Consider the following 27,195-nt stretch of genomic DNA (forward strand, 5'->3'; position numbering starts at 1 on the left):
ACACACACACACACACACACACACACACACACACACTCCTAGAGGCCACCGTGGATTTTAGCAATGGCAGTTAAGTCTATATGACACAGCCTCTCAAAAGACCTGCTTTGCCAGAGACAACCTTCACTGGAATATGGAAACATGAAAGTTCAGATATGTTTGCTAAATGGCAAGTTACTCTACATGTCAGTATAACTATAATGTAAAGATCATATCAGAAGACAGATGTCATCCTTTTCTGCTATGCTATGAGTCCTCTGGTTATGAAGTAGCTGAGCAAGCAGAAACAAACCTTCATTTGGAATGAAGTCAGTGCTGAATTAAGGAAATTCTTTACAAAAATCACAGAGAAGATCCAGATATTAGGACTGCATACCTTTTCAATTTGTTTTTGTTTACTGAGTTCTTTCTGTTGCTTCTCTTTTACTCTCTCTATTTCTTTTTGTTTTTCTGATGCCCTACGATCCTAAAGAACAGATGAATACAACTAATGAATTAAGTATGAAAGAACTTTAAGTTTTAGACTTTTCAATTAATATTCTTTGTAACCTTTCAAATTATTTTCTACATGTATATGAGAAAGCACACCAAAAATTTGCATGCTATGTTAGCCATTTACCCAAATTCTAAATACCAAATCAGCAATAGTATCCAATGTTAACCTTATTTAGCAAAATCATTTTGTCATTATGAAAAATCTTGCCTTACATTAGTTAACATTCTTGGATAATTAAGTGTCTTGGATTCTTACCAGTTCCGCATGTAAAGCTATCTGTTTTGCCAGTCCAACAGAATCACAAATCTAAAAGGGGGAAAAGTAGAAAAAAGTTAAGCAGTTCTCCTATCAAATTTAATAATTTCAAGTATCCAAATGGCGAATGTAACTAGTTTTATAACTCATTATAATACACTGCTTCAAAAAAAGGCTGATTTTAAAATGTTCCAAGCCCCAAACCAAGACTTTTGTTTTCTTCAGTCTGTGTGTTTCAACTACTGGCTGTCACCTGTTTAACATAGTACACTTCTTATTATCTCAAATTCATGACTGAAATAGTAAGGTCTGCAAAGAATAAGAGGCTGCTGATGCTACTCTAAGCTGAAGACATCTGAAAATAGCTGGTTATGGGAATATATTGCATTCCCAGGATAAATTAATGAGGTCAGAAGATTGCACTAGCTATCAATGGCTAGAAAGATATAGGTCTAAAGAATTAAGAAGGCCCAATACATTAGCTCAGCTCTCTTCAGAGCAACAGGCTTTAGTCAAGCAACTCAGCTGAACTAGGCAAAGTCTAAGTTTTCCAGAAATCTTAGTAAGAACTTTAATTATGATATGCATTTCACAACAGAGACACATTTTGAAAAGTCAGGTACCTTTTCCCCCTCGTTGTTTGATTCAAATATATAGCAGACAGATGACAGATGACTTTCACTTCTCCCTCCAGATGTCCGAAGAACAAATCCAAAAAGCCTCTTATTTTCCTGGTGTGTAGCATATAAAACTACACTAGGTAATGGAAACTGCCACAGAAAACATCAGAGGCAAACATGAGATTTTTCAAGCCATTACAATAGTACTCTTTTTTTTTAATTTTCTTAAAATATATTTTTATTGATTTCGGGGAGAAAGGGAGAGGGGGAGAGAGAAATATCAATGATGGGAGATTCCCCCTGCATACCCCACACTGGGAATCGAGCCCGCAACCCAGGTATGTGACCTCCTGGTTCATAGGTTGATGCTCAACCACTGAAGCCATGCCAGATGGGCTACAATAGCACTCTTATATATAACAAACTTAGGCTGTTATAAAAATATCCTAAATAAAACAGCAAAGCCAATTTTTTTTAACAGAAAGGTAATCCAAGAATAAAGAATATCATATTTGGTTTGGTTTTCCAGGCAGAATAAGAGGCTGTTGAATACTGAATTTGTTTTATTAGTCATAACACATTTTATAAAGTCATATTCAAATAACAAAAGTGGTTTATATTATGAAATGAATACATAAAAGCACATACTTTATTATAAAATAAACTCAATCATGTTCCCCTTTTAATTCCTATTATTATTTTCTTTTCAATAAAAAAAAACTTACTAATTTAGTGAGAAAGAGGGAGAGAGATGGGGAGGGGAGGAAGAAAGAAACATCAATTTGTTGTTCCACTTATTTATACATTCTTGTATATTGGTTGCTTCTTGTACATACCCTGACCAGGGACAGAACCTGCAACCTTGGCTTGTCGGGACGATGCTCTGACCAACTGAGCTACCTAGCCAGGGCAAACCTACCATTCGTTTCTTTAGTGATATATACTCCCTAGCTAAGGGATAAACACTACGTATCACACCAAATTGCACTGATTCTTTGTGTTACATGGAACGTTCAATTGTAACATTTTAGGAGAGATAGCTAATGACTTAATTATAACAGCCTTTTAAAGACCAATTGTAGTTGATACTACCATATCTGAATATAGAGAATCAGGATTGTTATAAAGATGTAAAAGGTGTATTTATGCCCAAAGAGACTTAATGCTTTAAACATATAGAACTCACCGTGAGCCTTGTAACTTGTGTCTGTGGATCAATTAACCTATAATAATAATAAAAAATTTGAACAAATTTTAATTAGGCTGGAATTATATATACATTTTTCCTAGAGTTTTTTGAGGGAGAGGTTACTACTTACTTTAAACAATCACAAGTGACTAATAAATGCGATTCTGTCATACGAAAGATGTTATGGATGGCCCGGGCAGCTAAGATTTGGCGCATTGTTTCATAAACAACATCTGGATTGTCATCTGATTTCACCTCCATAGAACCAAGGAATCGGACAATAAATAACTGATGAAGAATAGAATCTACAACAGAACAAGGTATATTATGTATTTTTAAATCCCACATTTCTTTACCTAAAGAATTAAAATATACTGCCTCCTTTTGGATTTTCTAGCTCCTAACTATAGTGTTCAAGTTACAGGAGAATTAAGGTCTTAAATTCAAATAGCAAAGTTTATGCTTCAACAATTAATTGGTTGCTATGGCTAAAAAGAATTCCTATGTTATTCTTTTCTATAAGTTTGAAATTAAATAAAAATAAAAAGCTACCAGAAAAAGGAATAAAGTTATACTCCAGTACCAGAAGAAAACATCTGCTGGAAAAGCTTAAAGGACATCTTATACTTTTAGACTTTGTAAGGTCAAAAGTATAATATTCTATAATTTTTTGTGAATAACAAAATCTTAAGTCCAATTAAGTTATGTTGCTTGAAGTGTAAGTTGAGAAAAAAGTGAAAATTGTGAAGTAAATAAAGATACCATTAAAATAGCATACAGCAAAACAAATATAAACAACAAATTCTTCAGTTTACTGCTTGGAATTTCTAAAACATAAAAATACTGCACATCTGTTTTACCTTCAGTCTCAGATCTTGTGCCTCTTCCAGATTCTCCAAATGGATTTGTACGCCTGAAATTTTTTTTTAAAATTATGAACCAACAGTTAGTTACAGTGATCCACATGGGAGGATTATCAGTCACTGAAACCAGAGTTAAAAAATAAATCACGAAACCTTGTACATACATTTAAAATAAAATTCTAAAATAACCCATCCTGTTAAGGAACACTACTGATGTCCAAGCTAGTCTGATGAAGGCCCCAACCCTCTGACTGAGTTAATAGGCTCAACTCAAAACTTGCTGCATTTTGGAAAATGGGGATTGGAAGTTCAGACAGACAGACATACACACACCATAATAAACCATGTTGCAAAAGTTCATGAATTTAAAAAAGCTGAGACAGAGAAACAACTGATTTAGCTTCAATTTTAGCTACTTGAGAAAAATGTCAGACATTCCCTGGGATGGTAAAAACCTCTTTTTAGGTTATCTATGTATATGTCATAAGTTGACTATGATAATTTCAACTGTTTCTAGTTTTAAACCTGTATTTCTCAAGGCATATGTAACAATGCAAGAAGAAAAGCTACTAGAGATGGAAGCTATCCCCCTCCTTAGTGTGCTTGGCTCTTGCACACCCACAGGAAGGAAAACAAGTATAATTCAAAGTAAGTTTTGTAAGCAAACAAAGAGCTAAGTGGTTCTAAAATAGCACTGGCATGAAGTTAACATGAAATTATCGCCCAAATACATGTCTGATTGACCTATTATATCAGATGCTAAGTATATTTCTGTGATCAAATTTAAATTACTTTTTCTTGATCACAGCCATATATACCCAAATTAATATATTATCAATTTATTAGGTGTCTAATCTGCTTAATAAGTAATTTGCCTTAAGTCATGTTTCCTTCATCCATAGCCAAAGAAAAATTTTATTGCTTTGACAAAGATATTTCTCATTATATAAAAAAATGGTTCATTAATAATTCATAGTATGATAATGATTTAGTAGCTTCCTGAAGATCTCTTATTCTGATAAGGATAATATTTTCTAATAAATCTATAGCACGTGTATTACTCTCAAGAATTTTAAAAATATTATCATGACCTAAAGATAAGATTGTCAGCTTTCCCCTGCAATTTAATAGCAAATACTATGAAGACCTGATAGCAATTTGGAATTAAATATTTTTAAATACTAAATTATCTTAACTCATTCATCTAAGGCAGAAAACAAAGAGAAAAACCTGCCATGATTCTTCTCTAACAAAATGATTTTAGGTAATTAAATAAGGTACAACATAGCTGATGTACATGATATGTAAACGATAGAAATGAGATCATAAACTTCACAGACCATAGCACAATATCACCGAGATGCCATCACCCACCTGCCTCCCTGGCCAGAGGCTTTCCCCTGCCCAGGCTGATCTTCACACACGGGAGAAATTATGTCAAACTGTATTGGGGTGTCTGGGGCAACGAGAGAATCAAGAGAGAGGGCAGCCAAATTTGTGGACTCAGATCCTAAGGATCCTGAACTGCTGGTTCGAGCTGTCGATGGTCGAGACTGTCTAATCACAAAAGAAAACAAAAAGGCACACTTGGTTATCTCTTTTGGAAACTGAATACTTAAACTATGAGATAAGAAAATACAACTTTGTAAGTCAATGAGAAGGATAGAACAAATTTTAATAGACACAATCCCAAATCATAGCTACCTATTTAATAATAGACTTCTTTTTTTCCAGTTAAAATTCAAAAACATAAATCACCTCAACCTAGAGATAAACACAAAGAAAATCTGGAATCATTGTATTTAGCACTCTTGGCTGGTAACTTTACCAATTTGAAAATACAATTTCCATTTTGTTTGGGAACTATTTCACACTAATCTAAGCAGCACTGCTATAATCAAAGTGTTCACTATCCCTTCCAATAGCCCATGTAGTTCTCTAAATAACCCACAGTCTGGTAACTCACCCCACAGGCCGCAGGCTCTCGTGTCTCTGCTGGAAAGATGGGGAAGGAGTGACAGCTTCCAAAGCTGACTGATTTACTCGTGCAGCAGTTTCCTTTTTTTTTAAAAAAAAGGACTAACATTAGTAAAGCAAGAAAACCACAAGTTTGAATATAACTCTATGAATTAAGTTACACATAAAATGTAAATTGGAGTTAATAAAGTAGTTCCATGTACTTTGTCTTAATATTAAGATACATAATTAACTTTGTAGCATTATAACTTGTTTTTTCTTACTTCCTATAAATGTGGGGGAAGTGAATCTGATTTTTTGTCTACTATACACAGATCAGGAAATATTGTGGGGAGAGGGAGGTTTCTTTATGTTTTTAACTAAACTATGAGATTTTTTGCACTAAGTTTGTATTGCTAGCACCTAGAACAGTGTCTGGCATACTAGACACTCAATACATTCGCTAAATAAATTTAGAAAGAGTAGAAAATAGTAACAAAATATAACTATGCTGCTGAAGTTTTCATGGTTTTCCAGAATATACTTATGCTCAGAAATATCTATACATTTATTAATTGATAAAATTATCATGGATAATTTTCAGACCAAAAATTGAAAGAAAGCTTTTCATAAGAAATATTTATAAACTTATTCTTTTATTTAAAACACTAGTTAAATAAAATGGCATTTACATTAGAAAAAAAAATCACAAAATATTTTTATATTTCTGTCTTATAGTTAGCAAAAATACTAAGACAATGCTATAAAATAATCAAAATTTCTTCTCCCATTAATATAGATAAAATAATTCTGGATAATCTAGAAATTATTAATTAAAACTTAAGTTCTGAACATTGATAGGAAAGTACAATTAGCCTGAATTTTTCAAGTCCAAACATTGTATTCTCAATGTATTCTCGAGGTATTAACAAGTCATCTAATTTGCATTTTAATTTTTTGTTGCTCAAGTAACATAACAGAAAGGAAAAGCTAGATTGGTGGGAAATTAAGTTACTAAAAGCAAAGGCTTCTCTACAGTGAGCACTGATTTCTTTTTTTTTTTTTTTTTTTAATATATTTTATTGATTTTTTACAGAGAGGAAGGGAGAGAGATAGAGAGTTAGAAACATCGATGAGAGAGAAACATCGATCAGCTGCCTCCTCCACATCTCCCACTGGGGATGTGCCCGCAACCAAGGTACATGCCCTTGACCGGAATCGAACCTGGGACCTTTCAGTCCTCAGGCCAACGCTCTACCCACTGAGCCAAACCGGTTTCGGCTGAGCACTGATTTCTTAAACTTGTAAGATTATTATAAAATTGTCAGAAATTACTAATATTTTAGAAGTCTGAGATTTTGTTTATTTAGTTCAAAACTTTTCCCTAGGCATCTAAATCATGTGTTAGAGGGGCACCTCAAAGCCATTATGATTTAAAAAAACAACACAGAACTCTTCTAAAATTTTCTCTTCACTTGGGTTTAAAACCTGGAAGTCATCTTTCTCTCCTTCATCCTTTAATCAGTTCCAACGCTAACTAGTCCAATTTCTTTTTACCTGTTTCTATGATTCATTATTTTTCTGTCTTTCCTCAGTTCATACCTGAATTATGATAATAGACTCCTACATATCACCAGACACTCCCATCTAATCAACCATTACACCAACAGCTTAAGATAGAAGGTGAGGACTTTCTAGAGAAATTAGTCCTTCCTCTGCCTCAACTGAAATCATTAGCCCCCACCCAGCCTGGGAGGTGCCTAGGTTCACAGCATAGCTGGGCCCACCAAGACTGGCAGAGACCAGGCAGCTCCTGTCCTAAGCCAAGTCTTTTCCCAACTATACTGCAATATGGATCCACTTGATTCCTTCCAGAGTTCTCTGCACACCTGGGTTCTGCCTGTACAGTATGTTTGGATTGTACCTATTGCTATGTCTACACTGCTGAGTTTATCTGGTTTGATACCCTTGCTACTTGAAGTATAATTGGCAAAATTAAGAGTTCAGGCCACCTCACCCAAGACCTACTGAATGCATTTTAATATCCCAGATGATTTGTACACACATTTTAGTTTTCTATTATTCTTCAACGAGAACCTTCAAATCCAATTACACAGCTAGTTTCTGTTCTCTTATCTACAATGTCTTCTCTTTTCCACAAAACATGGACCAATCCTACCCAGTGCAAGTTTCCATAATCTCCACAGTTCTCTAAAGTCCACACTGATCTTAACGTTCTTAGATATTAAGCTTTTAGTCATCACAGTATGTTTTCAATTTCTACTGTTTTTTGAAATGTTAAAGTTTTAGTTTTGTCTTCCCATACACATAAGCTCCTGGAAGACAGAGGCCATGGCTTATTTTTCTTCTCCATCTCCTTTCTCCATGGTGCACACAGCACTAAACACAAGGTCAGGAGCCACTAAAAATGTTTATTGGCTGACTTCAGTACCTTTGAAATAATTTATTGTTCAGGAAGACCAGATACTCATTATATACATGATACATTAAAGCTACCCATACAAGTGCAAATTAAAAGATTTTAGAACTTGAGAATTATGACTTAATAAAAGCTGTATTAGCACATGATTTAATTTTGCCATATCTAGATATGATAAAATAAAAATATTACCTCTGGATTTTCACTTAAATATATTTGTTTAGATATATTGTTTATTGTACAGATCCACTGTAAGAGGAAAAAACAGAATATGATTAATATTTTTCTACAGTGCTTCTCTTCTAAAAGAGAATGTTCAATATTTGAAGTAAATATAAATTTCATTAGGAGTAACACATATTTCTTATAAGATAAATACCTTCCTATATACATAAGCATATATATGTACAGTATTTGAGGATATAACAGAACATTGAACAGATTTATTTTTAAATGCCAAATTTCATACAAGGAAATTAAAAAATATAGTGATCACATGAAGTTATAATTTAGTAGTCTCTATCTTTTTATATTACTTTCCCCTTAATCCCTACCAAACAAGACAGCCTGGACTCAGATCTCATTATTAACACCAATGCAAAAAAGTTAGGAGCTAAATATATTCCTGGTGAATAGATTTTACATACTTCCCTTCTTTCAGGTTTATAAAAAATTAACATAGAAAACGCTGTGCTTCACACCTTCTGCTTCACTCTTGAGGATTCCAGAGCTTGATGAGCCTCACTAAACTAAACTAATATTCTGTTTGGTAAATGCTGCAGACATTTGTCTGTGTTCCTCAGAGATCAAAAGCCAAGTTTTAATAGCTATTCTTTTCCACAAGAAGTAAATAAATGTAACCTCTATATAATCTGTAGCCTTGTCTTTCACCAAAACAATTATAATAGCAAATAGCTCAAAATCAACCTATAATACATTTTCATTGAAGAATATTTCTCAAGACAAAGTTTTTAAAGTATCCGTTCTTAATAATAACTTACCTTCCATATTTGGTGTACTACAAGTAAAAATAGAGCCAAAAGTAAAATACTTGTGAGGAAGAACAGACATTCCCATATTTTCGCTTTCTATCTTTCATTTCCCTAAGGTTTTAAGCTTTAGTTGCTTCCTCCCATGCCAATCTGCTGCCACTATATATTCCTAATGCAGCAAATACTGTCTTAGAGGGTTGGTGAGAAGAGTGAATAAATTAAACTGTCCCGGAGAAACTAAGATGGCGGCATAGGTAAACACCGGGAAATTGTCGCCTCCCACAACAATTGAAAATTACCGCAAAGGACTGAGCAAACATCATCCAGAACAACAGAAAGGCTGGCTGAGTGTAAATTCTACAACTAGAAGGAAAGAGAAGCACGCTGAGAGCCAGAGGCGCTGCAGAGGTGAAGTGCAGAGGTACAGCGGCTCGCGCGCGCGAGGAAAGGGGGTGGTGCCTGAGGACGCGGCTGTCTTTTTGAATCACAAACTCCCGACTGCTCTGAACTCCGGTTCCGGGAAGTCTCTGGGGACCCAGGTCTCATACGGGGAGAAGCTGGTCTGTCCGGCAGCGGGCGAACTTGAGGGCGGCTTTCCCTCAGAGGTGCTTGCAGCCGTTACCGGGACACTGAGACGCGAGACTCCGGGCGGAGAATCGGCCATAGCTGCTTTCTCCGCCCTTTGACTCCCTGAGACCCCGCCCCACCCAGGCTGCGGCAGAGGCTTTTGCATGTGAATGTACCTAACTGCAGCCCAGGCAGGCAGACCCGGAACTTCCAAGAGAAGGCCCAAGGCCCCGCAGCGGCTTGCATTGCTTAACTGCTGAGCCTCTTCGTGGCTCCTGCTGTGTGGCCTCAGGCAGAGGCTGAATTAGCACCTCCTTAGATCCAGGAGCCACTGTCCCCAGTGGTCAGAGTGGGACCATCCAGATTGCAACTCCTCAGATCCATAAGGGACACACTCAGGGAGCAGACTCAGTAAGCACCAAAGCCCCACTGAAGCAAGTCTTGCCCCAGAAGGGTGTCTTCAGCACAGAAGTTCTCCCACTTTAGACACAGCTGATTCTCACAGCCAATTGGCCTAGAGGTCAATTCCTCCCAGAGATTCTACAACAACCAAGGCACCAAGAGTGCACCAAGAGTGTCCACCCCAGGTAACTGGGGAGGCTGAGCTACTGGGCCCTACAGGACACCTGGCGCGCAGGGCCACTCTATCAACACAGGGAAGCTGCCAAAATGCGGAGACAAAGAAACAGGTCACATATGGCAGAAATGGAGGAAAGCAAACGATTGGATATAGAGTTCAAGGCCACGTTTATAAGGTTTTTCAAGAATTTTATGGAAACCGCCGATAAATTTAATGAATCCCTCAATAAGTATAGGGAGACCATGGAGGACATGAAAAAGGACCAACTAGAAATTAAGCATACACTGACTGAAATAAAGAATAATTTACAGAGATCCAGCAGCAGACAAGAGGATCCCAAGAATCAAGTCAAAGATTTGAAATACAAAGAAACAAAAAATACCCAACCGAAAAAGAAAAAAGAAAAGAGATTCCAAAAATATGAAGATAGTGTAAGGAACCTCTGGGACAACTTCAAGAGTACCAACATCAGAATTATAGGGGTACCAGAAGGAGAGAGAGGGCAAGATATTGAAAACCTTTTTGAAGAAATAATGACAGAAAACTTCCCATACCTGGTGAAAGAAATGAACTTACAAGTCCAGGAAGCGCAGAGAACCCCAAACAAAAGGAATCCAAAGAGGACCACACCAAGACACATCATAATTAAAATGCCAAGAGCAAAAGATAAAGAGAGAATCTTAAAAACAGCAAGAGAAAGAAACTCAGTTACCTACAAGGGAATACCCATACGACTGTCAGCTGATTTCTCAACAGAAACTTTGCAGGCCAGAAGGGAGTGCCAAGAAATATTCAAAGTGATGAATACCAAGAACCTACAACCAAGATTACTTTATCCAGCAAAGCTATCATTCAGAATTGAAGGTCAGATAAAGAGCTTCACAGATAAGGAAAAGCTAAAGGAGTTCATCACCACCAAACCAGGATTATATGAAATGCTGAAAGGTATCCTTTAAGAAGAGGAAGAGGAAGAAAAAGGTAAAGATACAAATTATGAACAACAAATATGCATCTATCAACAAGTGAATCTAAGAATCAAGTGAATAAATAATCTGATGACCAGAATGAACTGTTGATTATAATAGAATCAGGGACATAGAAAGGGAATGGACTGACTATTCCTGGGGGGGAAAGGGGTGTGGGAGATGCGGGAAGAGACTGGACAAAAATCGTGCACCTATGGATGAGGACAGTGGGTGGGGAGTGAGGGCGGAGGGTGGGGCGGGAACTGGGAGGAGGGGAGTTATGGGGGGGAAAAAAAGAGGAACAAATGTAATAATCTGAACAATAAAGATTTAATTAAAAAAAAAAAATTAAACTGTCCCCTCATGATACTAACAGCCTGTCAGAAAGCAACAGCCACAAGGTCATTTCTGAATTGGAGGCTTTAAAAAGAGAGGAGAGAGATCTCTAAGGTTCTTTCCTCAAAGATCCAACTATAAATTCTTCGTGAAACTTAAGAATGTTTTCTAAGGTTGATAAAACTTCTATTAAAAAGATATTTTTAATTAACCCAAATTTTTCAAACTTCTATAATGAACATATTAATATGCTTTGCCATCAGCAAAATATCTTGATGTTGCTAAAGAAATTAACAACATAAAATTTTACCTCTTCATGGTCTTTTTTACTCTCTGCTTGCAAAATTGAAGATCTGAAAAAAAAAAAAAGAAAAATTGGACACTCAACTTCTTTTAAAGTACTTTGTTAACAGTACTTTAATTTTTTACTTTAAAAGGTATATATAAACTCAATCAGTATGAAAAACACACACACAAAAACCCACATAGCCAACTAGTATCTTAGAAAAAAGAGACCATCAGAGGCACCAGGACTCAGATTTTAACAACCCTTAACTTTGGCTATCTATGCCAAAATGTGCCAAAAAAGAAACAGGTGCTAGTTTTCAGCAGACAGCCTATAGCAAAGGTGCACTGCAACTAAGAATCCATTTCAACCTTTTGACACACACACTTCAAATATAAATAACTTTCAAATATAATATAAACATTAATTTTACTTCATTATTTATTATTTCTCATTGAATATGGTTGAATAAAATTTTTTCAATATATTAATCACTAACATAGGGATATTTAGCTTTTCTATAGATGTTCATGTTTTAAGAGTTAGAGAAAAAAATATTTTTTACTAATCTTGAATCAAACCAGCAATGTGAAGTGGAAAATCATATTAAGCATTAGCAAAAAAACTGAAAATACAAAAAGGTAAGTACATGTAGTGAGTTATTAACAGCTTGACAATTTTGACAAATGAATACAGGGACTCCCAACATCTACCATGATAACTGATACACAGTAATTGGCATTCATTATATGTTTATGGAAGGAATATGAAATTAAATAACCATTTTGAGCTGTAACATCTTAATGTACATACTAGTAAATATAGGGGGAAAATGACTTTCAGGATACCCAGAGTTGCTCTGAACAATAAGAAAAATCAAAAGCAACTTAATTAAGTAGGAAAAATTTGCAGATAACTTAAGCATCTATCATTAGACAGTTTTGTAAATTATGGTATATATCCTTATCTAGATTATAATGTAGCCATTATAAAATGATTTTATTAAGTGACTGCAAGTCCAAATTACATATGCAGTATTTCCTCAACTATTTAAAAACTATAATTAAAAAATAAAAATTGTAAGGCAACAGACTAAAAAGTTAATTGTTGCTCTAGTTCAGCGGTTCTCAATCTGTGGGTCGCAACCCCTTTGGCGGTCTAACGACCCTTTCACAGGGGTCGCCTAAGACCATCCTGCATATCAGATATTTACATTACGATTCATAACAGTAGCAACATTACAGTTATGAAGTAGCAACAAAAATAATTTTATGGTTGAGTCACAACATGAGGAACTGTATTTAAAGGGCCAGAAGGTTGAGAACCACTGCTCTAGTTAGTGAGATCATAGTTTTTTTTCCATACTCCTTTTTGTATTTTTCTATGCTTTTCAAAAATTTGTTCTACACATTCTCATTTAATGCAAAGATAATAGAAAATTTTAAAATGGCATATAACCATTAATGGACTAAATAATTTTATCAGAAATATTTATTTACTTGAAATAATTTTTTTGTTAATCCTCACCAGAGGATATTTTTCCACTGATTTTTAGGGAGAGTGAAAGAGAGAGGGAAAGACAAAGAGAAACATCGATGTGAGAGAAACACATTGATTGGTTGTCTCCTACATGAGCCTGAACCAGGGCCCTTAACCGGAATCAAACCTGGGACCTTTTGGTCCGCAGGTCAATGCTCTATCCACTGAGCCGAACAGGCTAGTGCAAGAAATATTTATTACTGCTAGCACCTAGTACATGCTAGACGTATTACATATGTTAGATCTCAATTTTTCATTAACAATTTAGAAAACAGGGATTGTGACCTCCCCCCAATTTTAAATGTACAAAAATGAAGCTCAGAGAGGTTATGTAACTTGTCTAAGACCACACACTCAATAATGGGTCCAGAATTTGAACTTTCTGACTCTAAGGTTGGGGCTCTTTCCACTAACTTGTGCTGCCTTCCCCACACCATGCAGGGTTTTCAGTGACTAGTCTCAGCATGAAATCACAGGTCTTTACCATATGACCTCACTTTGGTAACCTTAAAATACTAGACATCATTTAACCAGGTCAGAAAGGACAATTCAACTCATTTCTATAAGAAAGTTACCTGAATATATTACAAGCCTAAAATATCTATAAAATGTCTGAATGAAAATGAATTATCCTACATTTCAGTAGTTTAAAGTATTACATACTTTATTAGTAGTAGGAAAAATACTAACTTTTTTCCATCAAAAGAGGTGATCTGAAAACAGTACCGCCTGTCTTCACAGTCCACAGCCATTACTGAACAGTTGTCTATGTCCATGGCCAAGCCTCCTGCTACGTCTCCACGGGCCTGACTCATTAAGTTTCCACCCTGAGTGAAGTAAAACTGTCGGTCCCAGGTAGATGACACCAAGCCTGTTTTACTAAATGAAGAAAGTACATTCACTCTTTAATTATAACACACGTGAAATCTCATCATAAGTCAGACACAAGATAAAGCACACCACAAAGAACCAGCTTGCAAAAAGGCATCAAAGCACCTAGAAAATATAAATATCTGTTTTTCAGTTTCTAAAATAAATTCAGGTATGCTGAACACTTATGTGAGTGGGTGTATATATATTTCCAAAACAAGGCTGGAAATTATTAAACTGAAGCTGCTATAATGATGCTTCAAAAATATAGTTCAACTTTTCAAGGGTTTAAATTCAAAACAAAAGAACTTATTTTACTCCTAGGGTTAACTTGCTTCATGTAAAAACTAAAATTTCACCTGATGGTGTAATTACATACATGTTTAAAGTACAATAAATAACATTTTATAGCATTCACATTATGCTAGATTTAAATTCAAATTGGTTTCACTTTTTAGATAATTCTAAATTATTCAACAAATATCTAGTTACTTTTGAAAATTATTCCTGTACCCCATAGGTCAAAAAGTTCAACCAAATACTAATACCACTAACTAAAAAGATCCAAGCTTTAGTGAAATCAAAACAATTTGGCAGGCAATATCAATTATATATTATACTAGAGGTCCGTTGTAGGATTCCTGCAAGAATAGGGCTTCGCTCCCGTCTCTGCGACTCCTACCCCGCCCTTCTCTGCGGCTCCTACCCTGCCTGTCTCTGCCGCTTCTCTCCCACCTTTCTCTGCTACCTCAGTTCCGTTGCTTGGCTTCCTTCTACGGTGTCTTCAGTCTTCGCTCCTAGCTGGTATATGCAAATTAGCCGCCATCTTTGTTGGCGGTTAATTTGCATATCATGCTGATTATCCAATGGCAGGCGTAGCGAAGGTACAGTCAATTACCATGTTTGTCTATTATTAGATAGGATTTGCTTGCTACTAACTTAAATGATACACAATATAAGAAAATAACAATAGTTTTCTTACTTCCTAGCATTAAGGTATCCAGCCTTTCGGGTTAAGTTTCGGTTAACAGGAAACTTCATGGGATCAGGGTCAGGCACATATAAAGGGTCACTGGCTATTTCCAAATCCTCTATTGTCTGCTGCATGGTCTCTACATCACTGTCCATCTCCCTGCGAACACTAGCACAGAGAACAGGTTATTCACTACCAACCACAACAAAGTACTCCTTTCACAATCACATTTATCTGTGATTTGTTTTATATACATTTTCTTAAAGAGAGCAACAGTGGTATAGGTAAAGTAACATGAACATGTTATAAGACAGCTTTACGTTTTATTTAAAACAGATATTTTGGAAACAATACTAAATTCAAAAACTTAATGAAGCCATATTCAATGCCTAACTTCAAAGGAATTTTCAAACTGTTTTGTCCTGTGTCTTTAAAATAACATTTTCATCTCCCTTTCTCCCCCAGATTGACCACATCACTGCTCAGACTTCTGGACCTATTAGAGCTGCTCTAAGTTTTCATGGCTTGAAAAACAAGATTTATTTAGTGATCTCCCATCTATCCACCACAATTCAGGTAACTGTGAAGATAACTCACTATGAATAATTACTATCATGTGTCTGTTATATTCAGACATAAAACCTAGTTTAGAATCAATAAAATAGCATCAGATTTGATACTATTATGAAATTCAGAGTTCAGATTCTGTGGAAAAGATGGTGAAAAAAGAAGTGTCCATGAGTAATGCAAGAAACTCTCTCATGGCAGGAAATTAAATGGTAAATATTTTTAGATTATGACATTTAGCTGTTAATTTATCATTCACATAACTTCATTTTCAATTTTAAGGAAGAAAATACTTACTTCTGTACACTAGTTCCAATATTAGTTAAGAATTCTTCCAGTTGTTCATTGAGATTTTCAGAACCCATCTTAAAGAAACTTATCTGAGGCAAGAGGGTGTGAAAGTAAGAGGGTTGAACAACAGAAACACACACAAACAAAATACTTAAATAAAGCATATAAACAAGATAATGGGTAAGTAAAAAACAAAGGATTATTCCCATCTGTGTAAAAATAGGTTGTAGTTTACAATGATTTCTACTGGGCATGAAACCACTGAAGAAAAAAACTTAAATTTCACTGTTCATTCTTTTATATATTAACTAGAGGCCCGATGCATGAAATTCGTGCAAGGCCCTCAGCCCTCGCAGCCACAGCAGCTTGCCTCAGCCCTTGCCGCCCTGTCTTCATCAGGAAGAACGTCTGGTCTATTTAGCATATTACACTTTTATTATTATAGATACATGCATATGGTAAGCAATTTTTTTTAATTGGAAAATAAATTTTAAGACATTTCAAGTAAGTCATATTGATAAACTATTTCACGTTTAATACAAAGATTAAAAAGTTTTGTATCTGAGGAATACTATTCATACTTGAAGAAATAGGGGGCTGCCATCTCATCTTATATTACCCAAATTTAATTTTTTGGCCCCCTTCCTGATGCATACCTCTTGGGACACTTTGGAGTTCATTAATATTTTTAACTCAGGAAGTATGCAAGCAACTTGAAGCAAACTCAAACTTTTCTTTCAGATCTATTATGAAGCAAGAATGATTGGAGGCTCCAGCAATAGGTGTAACTCCACAATTCACTTAGCTTTCTGTTCCCTGTCCTCAATTGTGATGAACAAGATCTACATACAAGGTGAGTGGTTTCATTTACCATAAAATATTTGAAATCTTCATCTACAAGGAAAACCATTCTCCCTAACTTCCTTAAAATAACATCCTGATGACAATTTTAAATTACTTTTTAAAACATAGGCACAAAATCAATAAAATAGAGGGTTGTAGTTTGCAATGTAATATCCTTATATTTAACATAAATATCATACTTAATATAAAGTTTTTAGAGTAGTTATAATCCAAAATACAGTGTAGAATTCACCTGAGCTTGCATGTACCCAAGTAGAGGTTCTAACAATGCTATTTTCTTCTTGTACTGAAGAGTATTTAATGAACAAAAATAATGCATCATGGTCTGGTGTTGTTTTTTTCTGGAAGTGTAGACATCTTCTGTTACTTCATACTTTGCCTTTAAGTGAAAAAATTAAAAATAATTTTAACTTATCTTTAGTAGTGGCTGTGAAGAAGAGCCTACCCAAAGGAAAAAGGCACATCACCAGCAATTGTGCACTGCATTCTTATTTTCTTATAGATATTAGAAATCCTGCCCAATATTGGCTAAGATGGTTTTCCTGTTTTACTACCAACCATTTCGTTTTAAAGCACATTAAAAGCAGAATTCTGCATATAACTAAGAATGGTACAATAAACTAAGCATGTCAGAGAAAGTATACCACACAGAGGGAAGGCATACAATTAATTGTTTGATAGTAGCTTAGCCATTAGTCTTTGACTTTGTCAGTTCACAACATACCACTCTCTCCTCCTGGTTCCCTCCTAACTGCCCCTCCTCTCTTGTTTTCCTTCACCTACATTTAAAATGTGTGTGTTCCTTTAAGTTCTTGTATTCAGACAACAAATATTTACTAAGCACCTACTATGTAATATATACTAGGTTCTTCTCTCTTCCTGCTCTCCTGAGAATACCAAATCAAGTACAAAGAATATTCCATATTCCAATGACTCCCAAATTTTTACCTCCTACCCTTCACTCTCCCAAGTGTCAAAGGAAGCACATGTCCACCTGAGCTCTTTATGTGTATGTATGTGTGTGTGGTGGGGAATGTGCTAGCAATGTACAAAACTAAAGACAGCATTTTTTTTATTGTTTAAAGTATTACATGTCTCCTTTTTCCCCGATTGACACCCTCCCACACCCCCAGTAAAGACAGCATTTTAAACAGGAAAAACTAGACCACCTAATGAAACAGTTCTTATTGCAATACTGAAAGAGTAAGTATGGATCATACCTTGTCATTTTCTCTTTTTTTTGATAATCGGCTATATCTGTGAATTGCAGCATCATGATCTGGAAAACAGAAATGACTATTAACAACAATAAGATAGTACTTTGCAAAACTTATAAATGTTTTAAATGGCTTCAGATGTGCATCTTTCAACAAATGTTCTCCTATCCAAATTTCCCCTAAAGTATGTTTCTACTTATTAAATTGGTAAAAATATTTAATTCAAAGGAAGGAAACTGTAATCCACTAAAATTTTACATAAATATTTTTAATACAAAAATAGCAAATGATCATTAAAGAAAACGCAGGATGTATAGGAAAACAAGGCAGGGGAAATATTGTATCACCTTTTTAATATTATGAGAATAGAAAATCACAAGAGTTGATTTAATTTCTTATTAAATTTTTCTATAGGGTAAACAGTACAACTTAAATAACAACACTGATTTAAATAATGTTCATTTAAACTTTTAATTAGGCTCATATTTTTTTCAATTATTACATAGAATCCAGCCACAGATTTGTGTTGATTTTAAAAATGCATCAAACAAGAAATAACTGTAAAGTATTAAGAGCTTACCATTACTAGCAATCTGAAACACTTCCTTTAATGTCAATATTTCTGAAAAAGTTCAAGAATAATTTCAGTATAGCATATTTATGAAATGTCTTAAATTTTGTTTAGAAAATAGTAACTGCCATTTTAGCTACAATTAAAACTCCAAATAATATCTCATATTTCTACATTCAAAGTGAAAATGCCACTCTGTATTTCAGCTAGCCTATGGAATATTTACTATCATTAGTAACATTACAACTCCAAAAAATCTACTCACCACAAATTAGTAATATGACACAAAAACAAATTGTAAAACCACTGTAAATTCTAAGATATGGAAATAGTCTTTGTACGAGAATCTAACAACTCATTTTTTATATTCACTCTAATAAGTTCAAATGTTGACTAAGAAATAAAGAACATTTTAATAAAAAGATTATGACATTCAGTCCCCTTATATTGAGAAAAGAGATTTTGTTTCTTGACCTTAGAACGACCATTCTTGAGGATTTACCACCGCAAATATTAACTCCATCTCTAAAATACATTTGTTTTTATTCCATTATAATTTAAATATTTTACCATCCACTGATATATTAATTCAATGTTTATTCTATCTACCTATCTTGTAAATAGATCTATGTAATTTTCTAAGATTGTGAATTATGAGAAAGCAGAGCCAATTCTATAAAACTCATTTTATCACTGAATAATGCTAAATGGGGGCAAAATCCACCACAAACAACTAAGTGATGGGTTGCTAGCTGTGTCAGTACCGCCTACCTCCTGCCACTCCAGCCCATAAACACACTTCCATCTCCTGTGCCACTGTCTCAGTTCAAGTCTCAGTCATACCTCACTGGACTCTCATAACTTCCTAACCCATTCTCTTAGACATCAAATTCACTCTATTCCACCCTCCAAAAACAAAAGGATTGTGTCTCCTTAAAAGACCTCCACTGGCTTCTCTTTCCTTATAAACTTAAGTGGAACATCTTTAACATAATCTAGTCCCAACTAATCTACTTCTAGATTTGTCTCCTGCCATGCCCAACACATTCAATATTGCAGCCACACTTAACTTCTTATCATTCTCAAAACAAGCCATGTATTTCTACAACCCATACCTTTTTATTTCCTAGTCCAGCCGTGGGCAAACTACAGCCCACAGGCCGGATCCGGCCCGTTTGAAATGAATAACACTAAAAAAAAAAAAGACCGTACCCTTTTATGTAATGATGTTTACTTTGAATTTATATTAGTTCACACAAACACTCCATCCATGCTTTTGCTCCGGCCCTCCGGTCCAGTTTAAGAACCCATTGTGGCCCTCAAGTCAAAAAGTTTGCCCACCCCTGTTAGTCCCTCTAATAGAATGACTCTTTTCTCCTGGAAAACTCCTCTTCATGGCTAAATGCTCATGTCAAATCCTTGGTGAAGCCTTTCTGACACCCTCCTCTGAGCTTTCACAACACCTTGCTCATTCCCTATGAAACAGTATTGTAATTATCTGTTTACCTACATCCTTCTGTAGACTTTCTCAAGTGAAGTGACATCTTATTCATATCAGTATTCCTCAGTATCTAGTTTAACACCTAGCATTAATTAGCTCCTATAAATGTTTAGTGACTAATTAAAGTAAATGTGGCACAAGCTATATTCAGAAATGGTTAAGATATAGAGTAATATGCATTTTACAGGCATTAATATTCTGATAGCTAATGAAAGTAAACATAAGCTTGACTTCAGTACCTTTCAGATCTCTTTCTTTAAACTGGGTAATGGGGAACATCATGGCATCAGCAAGCTGCGTTGAAAGTACCGCATGACAAGAGCTAAGCTAGTAAAAGAAAAACCAAAAAGACCAAGTAACAGAAACATTTAACCAGTGTTATATAAGTAAAACAAAACCTAGTAAAAGATGTTGATAATAAGAAAACACAAAATTATGTAATAAAATATACAGTAAAAAAATTCCATTTAAAACTCTTAGAAGAAAACATAGGATAACCTTGGATTTGGCAATGATTTCTTAGATATGAAACCAAAAGCACAAGCAACAAAAAAATATATAAATTAAACTTCATCAAAATTAAAATTTTTGTATACCAAAGGATACTATCAAGAAAGTAAAAAGACAATCCACAGAATGGGAGAAAATATTTGCCAATGATAAGGAACTTGAATAAAAAACCCTTGAACTAAATAATAAAAGAAACAACCCAATTAAGAAAAGGGGAAAGATCTGAACAGACACTTTATCAAAGATTTACAAATGGCCAACTGGCACGTGAAAAGATGCTCAATATCATCAGCCATCAGGAAAATGCACGTCAAAACTATGATGCGATTACACTTCACACCACTTCAATGACTACAATAAAAAGTAAATAAAAATAACACATTCTCACATGTTGGTGAGAATGTGGAAAAACTGGAACCCTCCTACATTACTGGTGGGAATGTAAAATTGTGTAGAAGCTGTGGAAATCTGTTTGGTGGTTCCTCAAAAAGTTAAACACAAAATCACCATATAACCCAGCAATCCCATGCCAGGTATATGCCCAAAAGAATTGAAAACTGGTGTTCAAAAAAACCAAAAAATAAAAACTTGTACATGAATGCTCATAGCAATACTATTTGCATTAGCCAAAAGGTGGAAAACAACCCAAATGTCCATCAACTGATAAATGGATAAATAAAATGTGGTATATTCATACAATATTTTATTTAGCAAAAAAACAAAAAGAAATGCAGCCCTAGCCGGTCTGACTCAGTGGATAAAGCGTCCGCCTGTGGACTAAAGGGTCCCAGGTTCATTCTGGTCAAGGGCACATGCCCAGGTTGCAGGCTCGATCTCCCCCAGTAGGGGACCTGCAGGAGGCATCCAATCAATGATACTCTCTCATCACTGATGTTTCTATTTCTCTATCTCTTTCCCTTCCTCTCTGACATCAATTTTAAAAAAAAAGGAATGCAATCTGATACATGCTACAACATGGATGAACCTTAAAAACATTTTGCTAAGTGAAAGATGACACAAATTATATTGAGTCCATTTATATGAAATAGTCAAAATAGGTAAATCCAAACAAACAGAAAGCAGATTTATGGTTGCCAGGAGCTAAAAGAGTGAGGAGTAGGAAGTGACTGCTTAATGGGCACAGGGTCTCCTTTGGGATAATGATAAAAGTGTCTAGAATATCAGTGCTAATGATTGCACAACACTGTAAATGTACCAAATATCACCAGTAGTAAATTTTAGTTATGTATATTTTACCACAATAAAAAAATTCCATTTTCTATAAATATTTCTTTATACTGATCTGCTACAATATTTTTTATAATGAATTATTAAAATATTTCAAAAATGTATTTTCCAGTTAAGATACTAGAAAAGACAGGACTAATGGTGCATGTGAAAAGAAGAGTTTTCACTGTACTAGTAGAGAACAGTCAGGGGTTCTCCAAACATCTCTCACCACCTTTCTTCCTCCTAACTTCCAGCCTTTTTCAGTTATCTGTTCTGAGACTAGTTTGAGAAATTAAGGGTTAATACTGGCTGTTTAGAATGGAAGATAAAACGTTGCCTGATGGCAAAAAAAGAAAAATCATAAAGAGCCTCTTCTCTCCCTGTGTTCATCAGATAAGACAATGAAACACTGAATGTTAGTTACATGTCTGGGAGAACATATCCATATGTTTATTCCTTGAAAACAATTTGTTTTAATCAAGCATAGAAAGTACTGTTTTTACAAGACAGCCACCAAGAAATAAGATCCTTTTTAAATAGTAATCTTTTTTTAAAAGGGACTTACTCATATAATCATAATAATAACGGTTCCCAACAAAAGCTAAACAGCTTGAATAACTTAATTATAAGACCACTTATTCAAGCAAAATAAAATAAACATTTACCTCATCTATAACTTTTGAAAACTGTTGCAAAGTAGAACTCATCACTTCATCATCACCACCCAATGGAAAACGCTAAAAGGTGAGAAACAGAGATGAGGTAAAGGACCAATGCTGTATGCCTTTTGTGAATGACATTATCATTTAGATTTTTAAACTTCAGAAAACTTCTAAACTTTTAATAAGCTCTAAAAGTATAATTTTAATAAACTAGTATAGTTATATAATTAGTAAACATTAATTATGATGCTGCTAAGCAACCAATTAACATGGCATATAGGAATGCACACCATACTTGGGAGTTCAAAGATTTGGTGTTTAGCTCCAATTCCTCCAATAACCAGCTGTGTAACTTAAGCAAGCTTCAGTAAAAAGAAGAGAGGTCAATCAGATAACCTCTGTAGCTAACACTAAGTCATTAAAATTAGATATAAGTGCTATAAAGGAATTTCAATGGCATATCAAAATTAACTTCTGTGAATTCTAAAAAGTTTAGGATTCTTGATGAGAAATTCTACTTAACTATATAGATATGGTATTACTGCATATTTTAAATTATGCACTTAAAACTTTCATATACAGTACCTGTTTTTCATATTCTTTTAAAAGTTTTGAAGTCAGGTGTGTTGCTGCACTTAATTCATTCTATAAAAAAAATTAATTCAAATTAAGGAGACATTACTGATAAGAAAAACTTTAAGTTGAAGATACCTACACCATTTTTATTTATCACTTAACATAAAATATCATACATGTTCTCTAAACCCCTCACTAAATCACTGGAAAGAGAACTACCATTAAAGTGCTAAAAGGAAACTCAAACCATAAAATATACACCAGCAATGTTCCTGGTGCATGCTTGTTTTTAACTAATAAAAATTAGGCATTAAATTAAGTGTTGTTAAAGCTTTAAAGTTAGAAGTAACCTGTACATATCTTAGCAAAATCTTAAGAGATTCTACACTGAAAACTGATTATCCCTTTCTCTAGATACTGATACTAGTCCATGATAAGCATTTAATAACATACAACCAAAACGTGGTCAACCTAGTCATAAAATACAGCAACAGAACCATATGAAAGAAATCGTTTTTTTAATTTAAAGGGTTTTTTCCAATGATGACTATGACAAAAGTAACATTTATTTTACATATCAATCTGTCTTCAGAAATCCAATTTGAGAGACCAATTAGAAGAAAAGAAAATAACCACTATCGCAACTTTTAAGTACATAATGAAAATGTGAGTCCAGAAGGAAGAGAAAATTAGAAGGGGAAAAAATGAGTACACTTAATCCCAAATAAAGTTTACTACAGAACCCAGGTTGTTGTTAAGGTTTATAATTAAATTTCATAAACAAAGCCTCAAATCTTATTCCTATTCAACAAAATAATTTAGTCATTTCTATTTTCTTAAATTCATCTCCTATGCCCCAGAGCTACATCTAATTTTTATTACCTTCTATTAACAAAACAGAGGCAAAATACTTTCAAATCCTTTGTTTAAAAAGGGGAGGAAGTATTCCATAAGATTAAAAGCATGATTAGGGAAAATATGGGTGTCAATATGGGGTTTTCATTTAAATCTTAGGCCAAGGTCACTGTTAGTAAGTTTCAATAAGCCCTTACTGGGTTTGGGGAGGAGGGACAGATGCTTCAATCTTCATAACTTTTGTAGTACTACAAACTATGCATTAGTAACAGAAATGTGAGCTCTGTAATACAAAATAATGTTCATTCATCCATTCAACAAGTATTTCTTACTATGAGCCCAGGTCGGCACTAGGCACCAGTAAACAAGACAGACACTCTGTGCTTAAAGATTCATCTTTAAAAAGCATGGAGTCAGCCTTTAGCTTTTTACCTGTGCATCATAAATCCGATGCATAGCTTGATACAACTGGTTCATATAGTTGGAAATAGCTGTAGCATCTTCTTCAAATACACCCAGTAAAGACCTTGTCTGTATAAAATAAAAGCAGTAAGTTTATGTTAACCATTACATAAATCAGATGGAAATTTTTTCTAAAGGAAGGAAAAATCCTAGAATATCAGAGCTCTAATTATTCTGAGTATTAATCCATTTTTTCTCTTTTGATAGTAATGCCAAGATGTCAGGATTCTTTGTTCTGTTTCACTTCATTAAAACAAAGGGTTTTTCCAAATACATCATACAAACTTTTAGAAGGAACAACAAAGATATTATTTTTATGAAGTAAAAAGTCTGTAATTAAACTTAAGAACAAATCAAGACACACTCAAGGCTAATTTAACAGTATTCCATGTGTAAATACTTTTAATGTCTTATTTCTGGATAACTTACTTTGATTATTTCTTTTTCTCTGTGGTATCTTCTAGGAATGCCAAACCCCTCCCCATCCTAATCCAAAAATAATACCACAATGCCCCTCTCCAGCATAGCCTATAAAACATTAACCATGTTTTTCTGAGTGCAAAATTTGGGGTTATTCTTTTTCTTCTTCTTTATACATTTCTATTATTGTTAGGCTTTATTTTTTTCCAATGAGCACATAAAATTTTTCATTTTAAGGGGGGGAAAGTTATAAGTAAATGTAAGACTGTCAATAAAAAGAATTTCAGAGACAAGGAAATTCAGCATATCAAGGCAAAGTATGCTAAGCTTTTTATATCTCAAAGGCAGAGAAGAATTAAAATACCAAAAACTATTGCCATAACTACAGCTTAAAATCTAAAAGATGACCTTGTATTTTACTCTACAAATAATGCCTCAACCTTAAAAGCTGGTTTTTAGAAATCAACTTAGTCTTAGTTTCCTATTTTCAGAAGAGAAAGCTAAGTGAATACAGTTTTTGGAAAAAAGCACAAAATCATTATGCCAATATACAAAGTCTACATTCTCAGTCATCTACTTCCCATGCCCCAGAGAATTAGATCTGACAGAATTTTTTTATTTTTTAGCTCTAGTGGCTCAACTCCTACCTCTCAAAGTGCTATTTTAAGATGTAAAAAGAAAAGCATCAAAAAATCTTGTTTGGCTATGCCATTTTTAAAAAATATTTTTTTTATTGATTTCAGAGAGGAAAGGAGAGAAAGAGAAACATCAACAATCAGAATCATTGATTGGCTGCCTCCTGCAGGTCCCTTACTGGGGATCAAGCCTGCAACCCAGGCATGTGCCCAGACCTGAAACTGAACCTCCTGGTTCATAGGTCAACACTCAACATCTGAGCCAGGCCCCGGCTATGCCATTTTTAAGAAAAATCTGTCACTTAGTTGTTTTTTCCTCCAAAAATTATCATCCTAATTCAAGGAATACATTTATGTAAAAACCTGTAGTGGAACTAAATTTAAAAGATCATCTTGGCCTTAGCTGATTTGACTCAGTGGATAGAGCATTGACCTGCAGACTGAAGGGTCCCGGTATAGTTCTGGTCAAGGGCACATGCCTGGGTGCGTGCAGGAGGTGGCTGATCAATGATTATCTCTCATCATTAATGTTTTTCTCTCTCTCCCTCTCCCTTCCTCTCTGAAGTCAATAAAAATATATATTTTTTAAAAATTGTTAATTAAATCTCAATCATAGTAAACTTTCTCACTTAAAAAACTCTAAATCGCCAAAACCGGTTTGGCTCAGTGGATAGAGCGTCGGCCTGCGGACTGAAAGGTCCCAGGTTCGATTCCGGTCAAGGGCATGTACCTGGGTTGTCGGCACATCCCCAGTGGGAGATGTGCAGGAGGCAGCTGATCGATGTTTCTCTCTCATCGATGTTTCTAACTCTCTATCTCTCTCCCTTCCTCTCTGTAAAAAATCAATAAAATATATTTTAAAAAAAAAACAAAAACCTCTAAATCTAAATCTGAAAAATAAAAGCATTTAAAAAAAGGATCCTCTTGCCCTGGTTGGAGCATAGTCCCATAGTCCCATATACCGGTTTCGATTCCCGGTTACAGCACATACCTAGGTTGTGGTTCGATCCCAGGTTGGGGTGCATATGGGAGGCAACCCATTGATGTTTCTCTCTCACATCGGTTTCTCTCTCTCTGAAATCAATAATAATGAAAAAAAAATCTTTAAGTGAGGATTTTTAAAAAAGAAAAGATCATCTTAGCCCAAACAGGGTTGAAATAGGTTCTCTAATTAAAACTCAAATATCAAGTTCAACACTGTATGATTATTTAAAATTAGCAACTTATAAAAATACAATATATACCATTTCACTGAATCTATGATGGCATCCACTGTGAGCTGCACCATTTTTATATACTACTAAAACAAACAAAACAATGCTGGCAATTAAGTTATAATTTAACGTTTTCTTATGTCTCGAAATTTTTAATTTAAATTTCATGGAAACACACCTTTAGATACAATTTTATACATAACACCCATATAAACATAAAAAGGAAAACAAACACAAGCAGCATAAATTTAATATACTAGTAACCCTAAAATTTCTTCAGAGTTCAACTCTTGTGAGTCACTTTTTGACACAAGAGTTATCAATATCCATGTTTTCTCATCCAATATTATTCTGTACAAGTATTTCTTAGATGCGCTCCCCTTTTGTCCCCAATACATATTTTCTTACAAACCATTTCATGAGATACCATTCAGCAAGTTTTCCTTTTTATTGAATTTAGTGAGAAAGGGAGAGGGAGAGAGAAAAACAACATGATCAGTTGCCTCCCTCAACCTGGGATAGAATCCTCAAGCTGGGTATGTACCCAGACCAGAACTGAACCCACACTGGCCAGGGCCCATACAGCAGGTTTTAATGGTGGCACTTGCTTCATCTCATCAGGTGTCAAAGGAATATTTTCAAACAACAAACACGAATTGTAATGCTTCAAGCTGTTAAACTGAATTGTTGGCT

At 34.7% G+C, this 27,195-nt stretch overlaps 1 protein-coding gene across 7 annotated transcripts in view; it reads right to left on the bottom strand.

Annotated features, from left to right (window-relative positions):
• Positions 1–27,195, bottom strand: part of APPL1 (adaptor protein, phosphotyrosine interacting with PH domain and leucine zipper 1) — a 32,161-nt gene that overhangs the window by 1,682 nt on the left and 3,284 nt on the right. For 3 of the 7 annotated variants that reach the window (XM_036331830.1, XM_036331837.1, XM_036331836.1), the window contains 20 exons: positions 24,204–24,302; positions 22,926–22,985; positions 22,344–22,415; positions 20,178–20,265; positions 18,447–18,488; positions 17,870–17,928; positions 16,882–17,028; positions 15,792–15,874; positions 14,937–15,095; positions 13,775–13,963; positions 11,570–11,612; positions 8,012–8,068; positions 5,390–5,481; positions 4,798–4,980; positions 3,421–3,473; positions 2,691–2,865; positions 2,558–2,594; positions 1,375–1,521; positions 752–802; positions 377–466 (listed from right to left, as the gene is read on the bottom strand). In XM_036331830.1, coding sequence (XP_036187723.1) covers positions 377–466; positions 752–802; positions 1,375–1,521; positions 2,558–2,594; positions 2,691–2,865; positions 3,421–3,473; positions 4,798–4,980; positions 5,390–5,481; positions 8,012–8,068; positions 11,570–11,612; positions 13,775–13,963; positions 14,937–15,095; positions 15,792–15,874; positions 16,882–17,028; positions 17,870–17,928; positions 18,447–18,488; positions 20,178–20,265; positions 22,344–22,415; positions 22,926–22,985; positions 24,204–24,302 — 1,926 coding nt within the window. The remainder of the gene's footprint in view (positions 1–376; positions 467–751; positions 803–1,374; positions 1,522–2,557; positions 2,595–2,690; positions 2,866–3,420; positions 3,474–4,797; positions 4,981–5,389; positions 5,482–8,011; positions 8,069–11,569; positions 11,613–13,774; positions 13,964–14,936; positions 15,096–15,791; positions 15,875–16,881; positions 17,029–17,869; positions 17,929–18,446; positions 18,489–20,177; positions 20,266–22,343; positions 22,416–22,925; positions 22,986–24,203; positions 24,303–27,195) is intronic. The other 4 variants (XM_036331834.1, XM_036331835.1, XM_036331831.1 and 1 more) reach the window with 4 other exon arrangements.

The sequence above is a fragment of the Myotis myotis genome, unplaced genomic scaffold (assembly GCF_014108235.1).
Source record: "Myotis myotis isolate mMyoMyo1 unplaced genomic scaffold, mMyoMyo1.p scaffold_m19_p_13, whole genome shotgun sequence".
NCBI lineage: Eukaryota > Metazoa > Chordata > Mammalia > Chiroptera > Vespertilionidae > Myotis > Myotis myotis.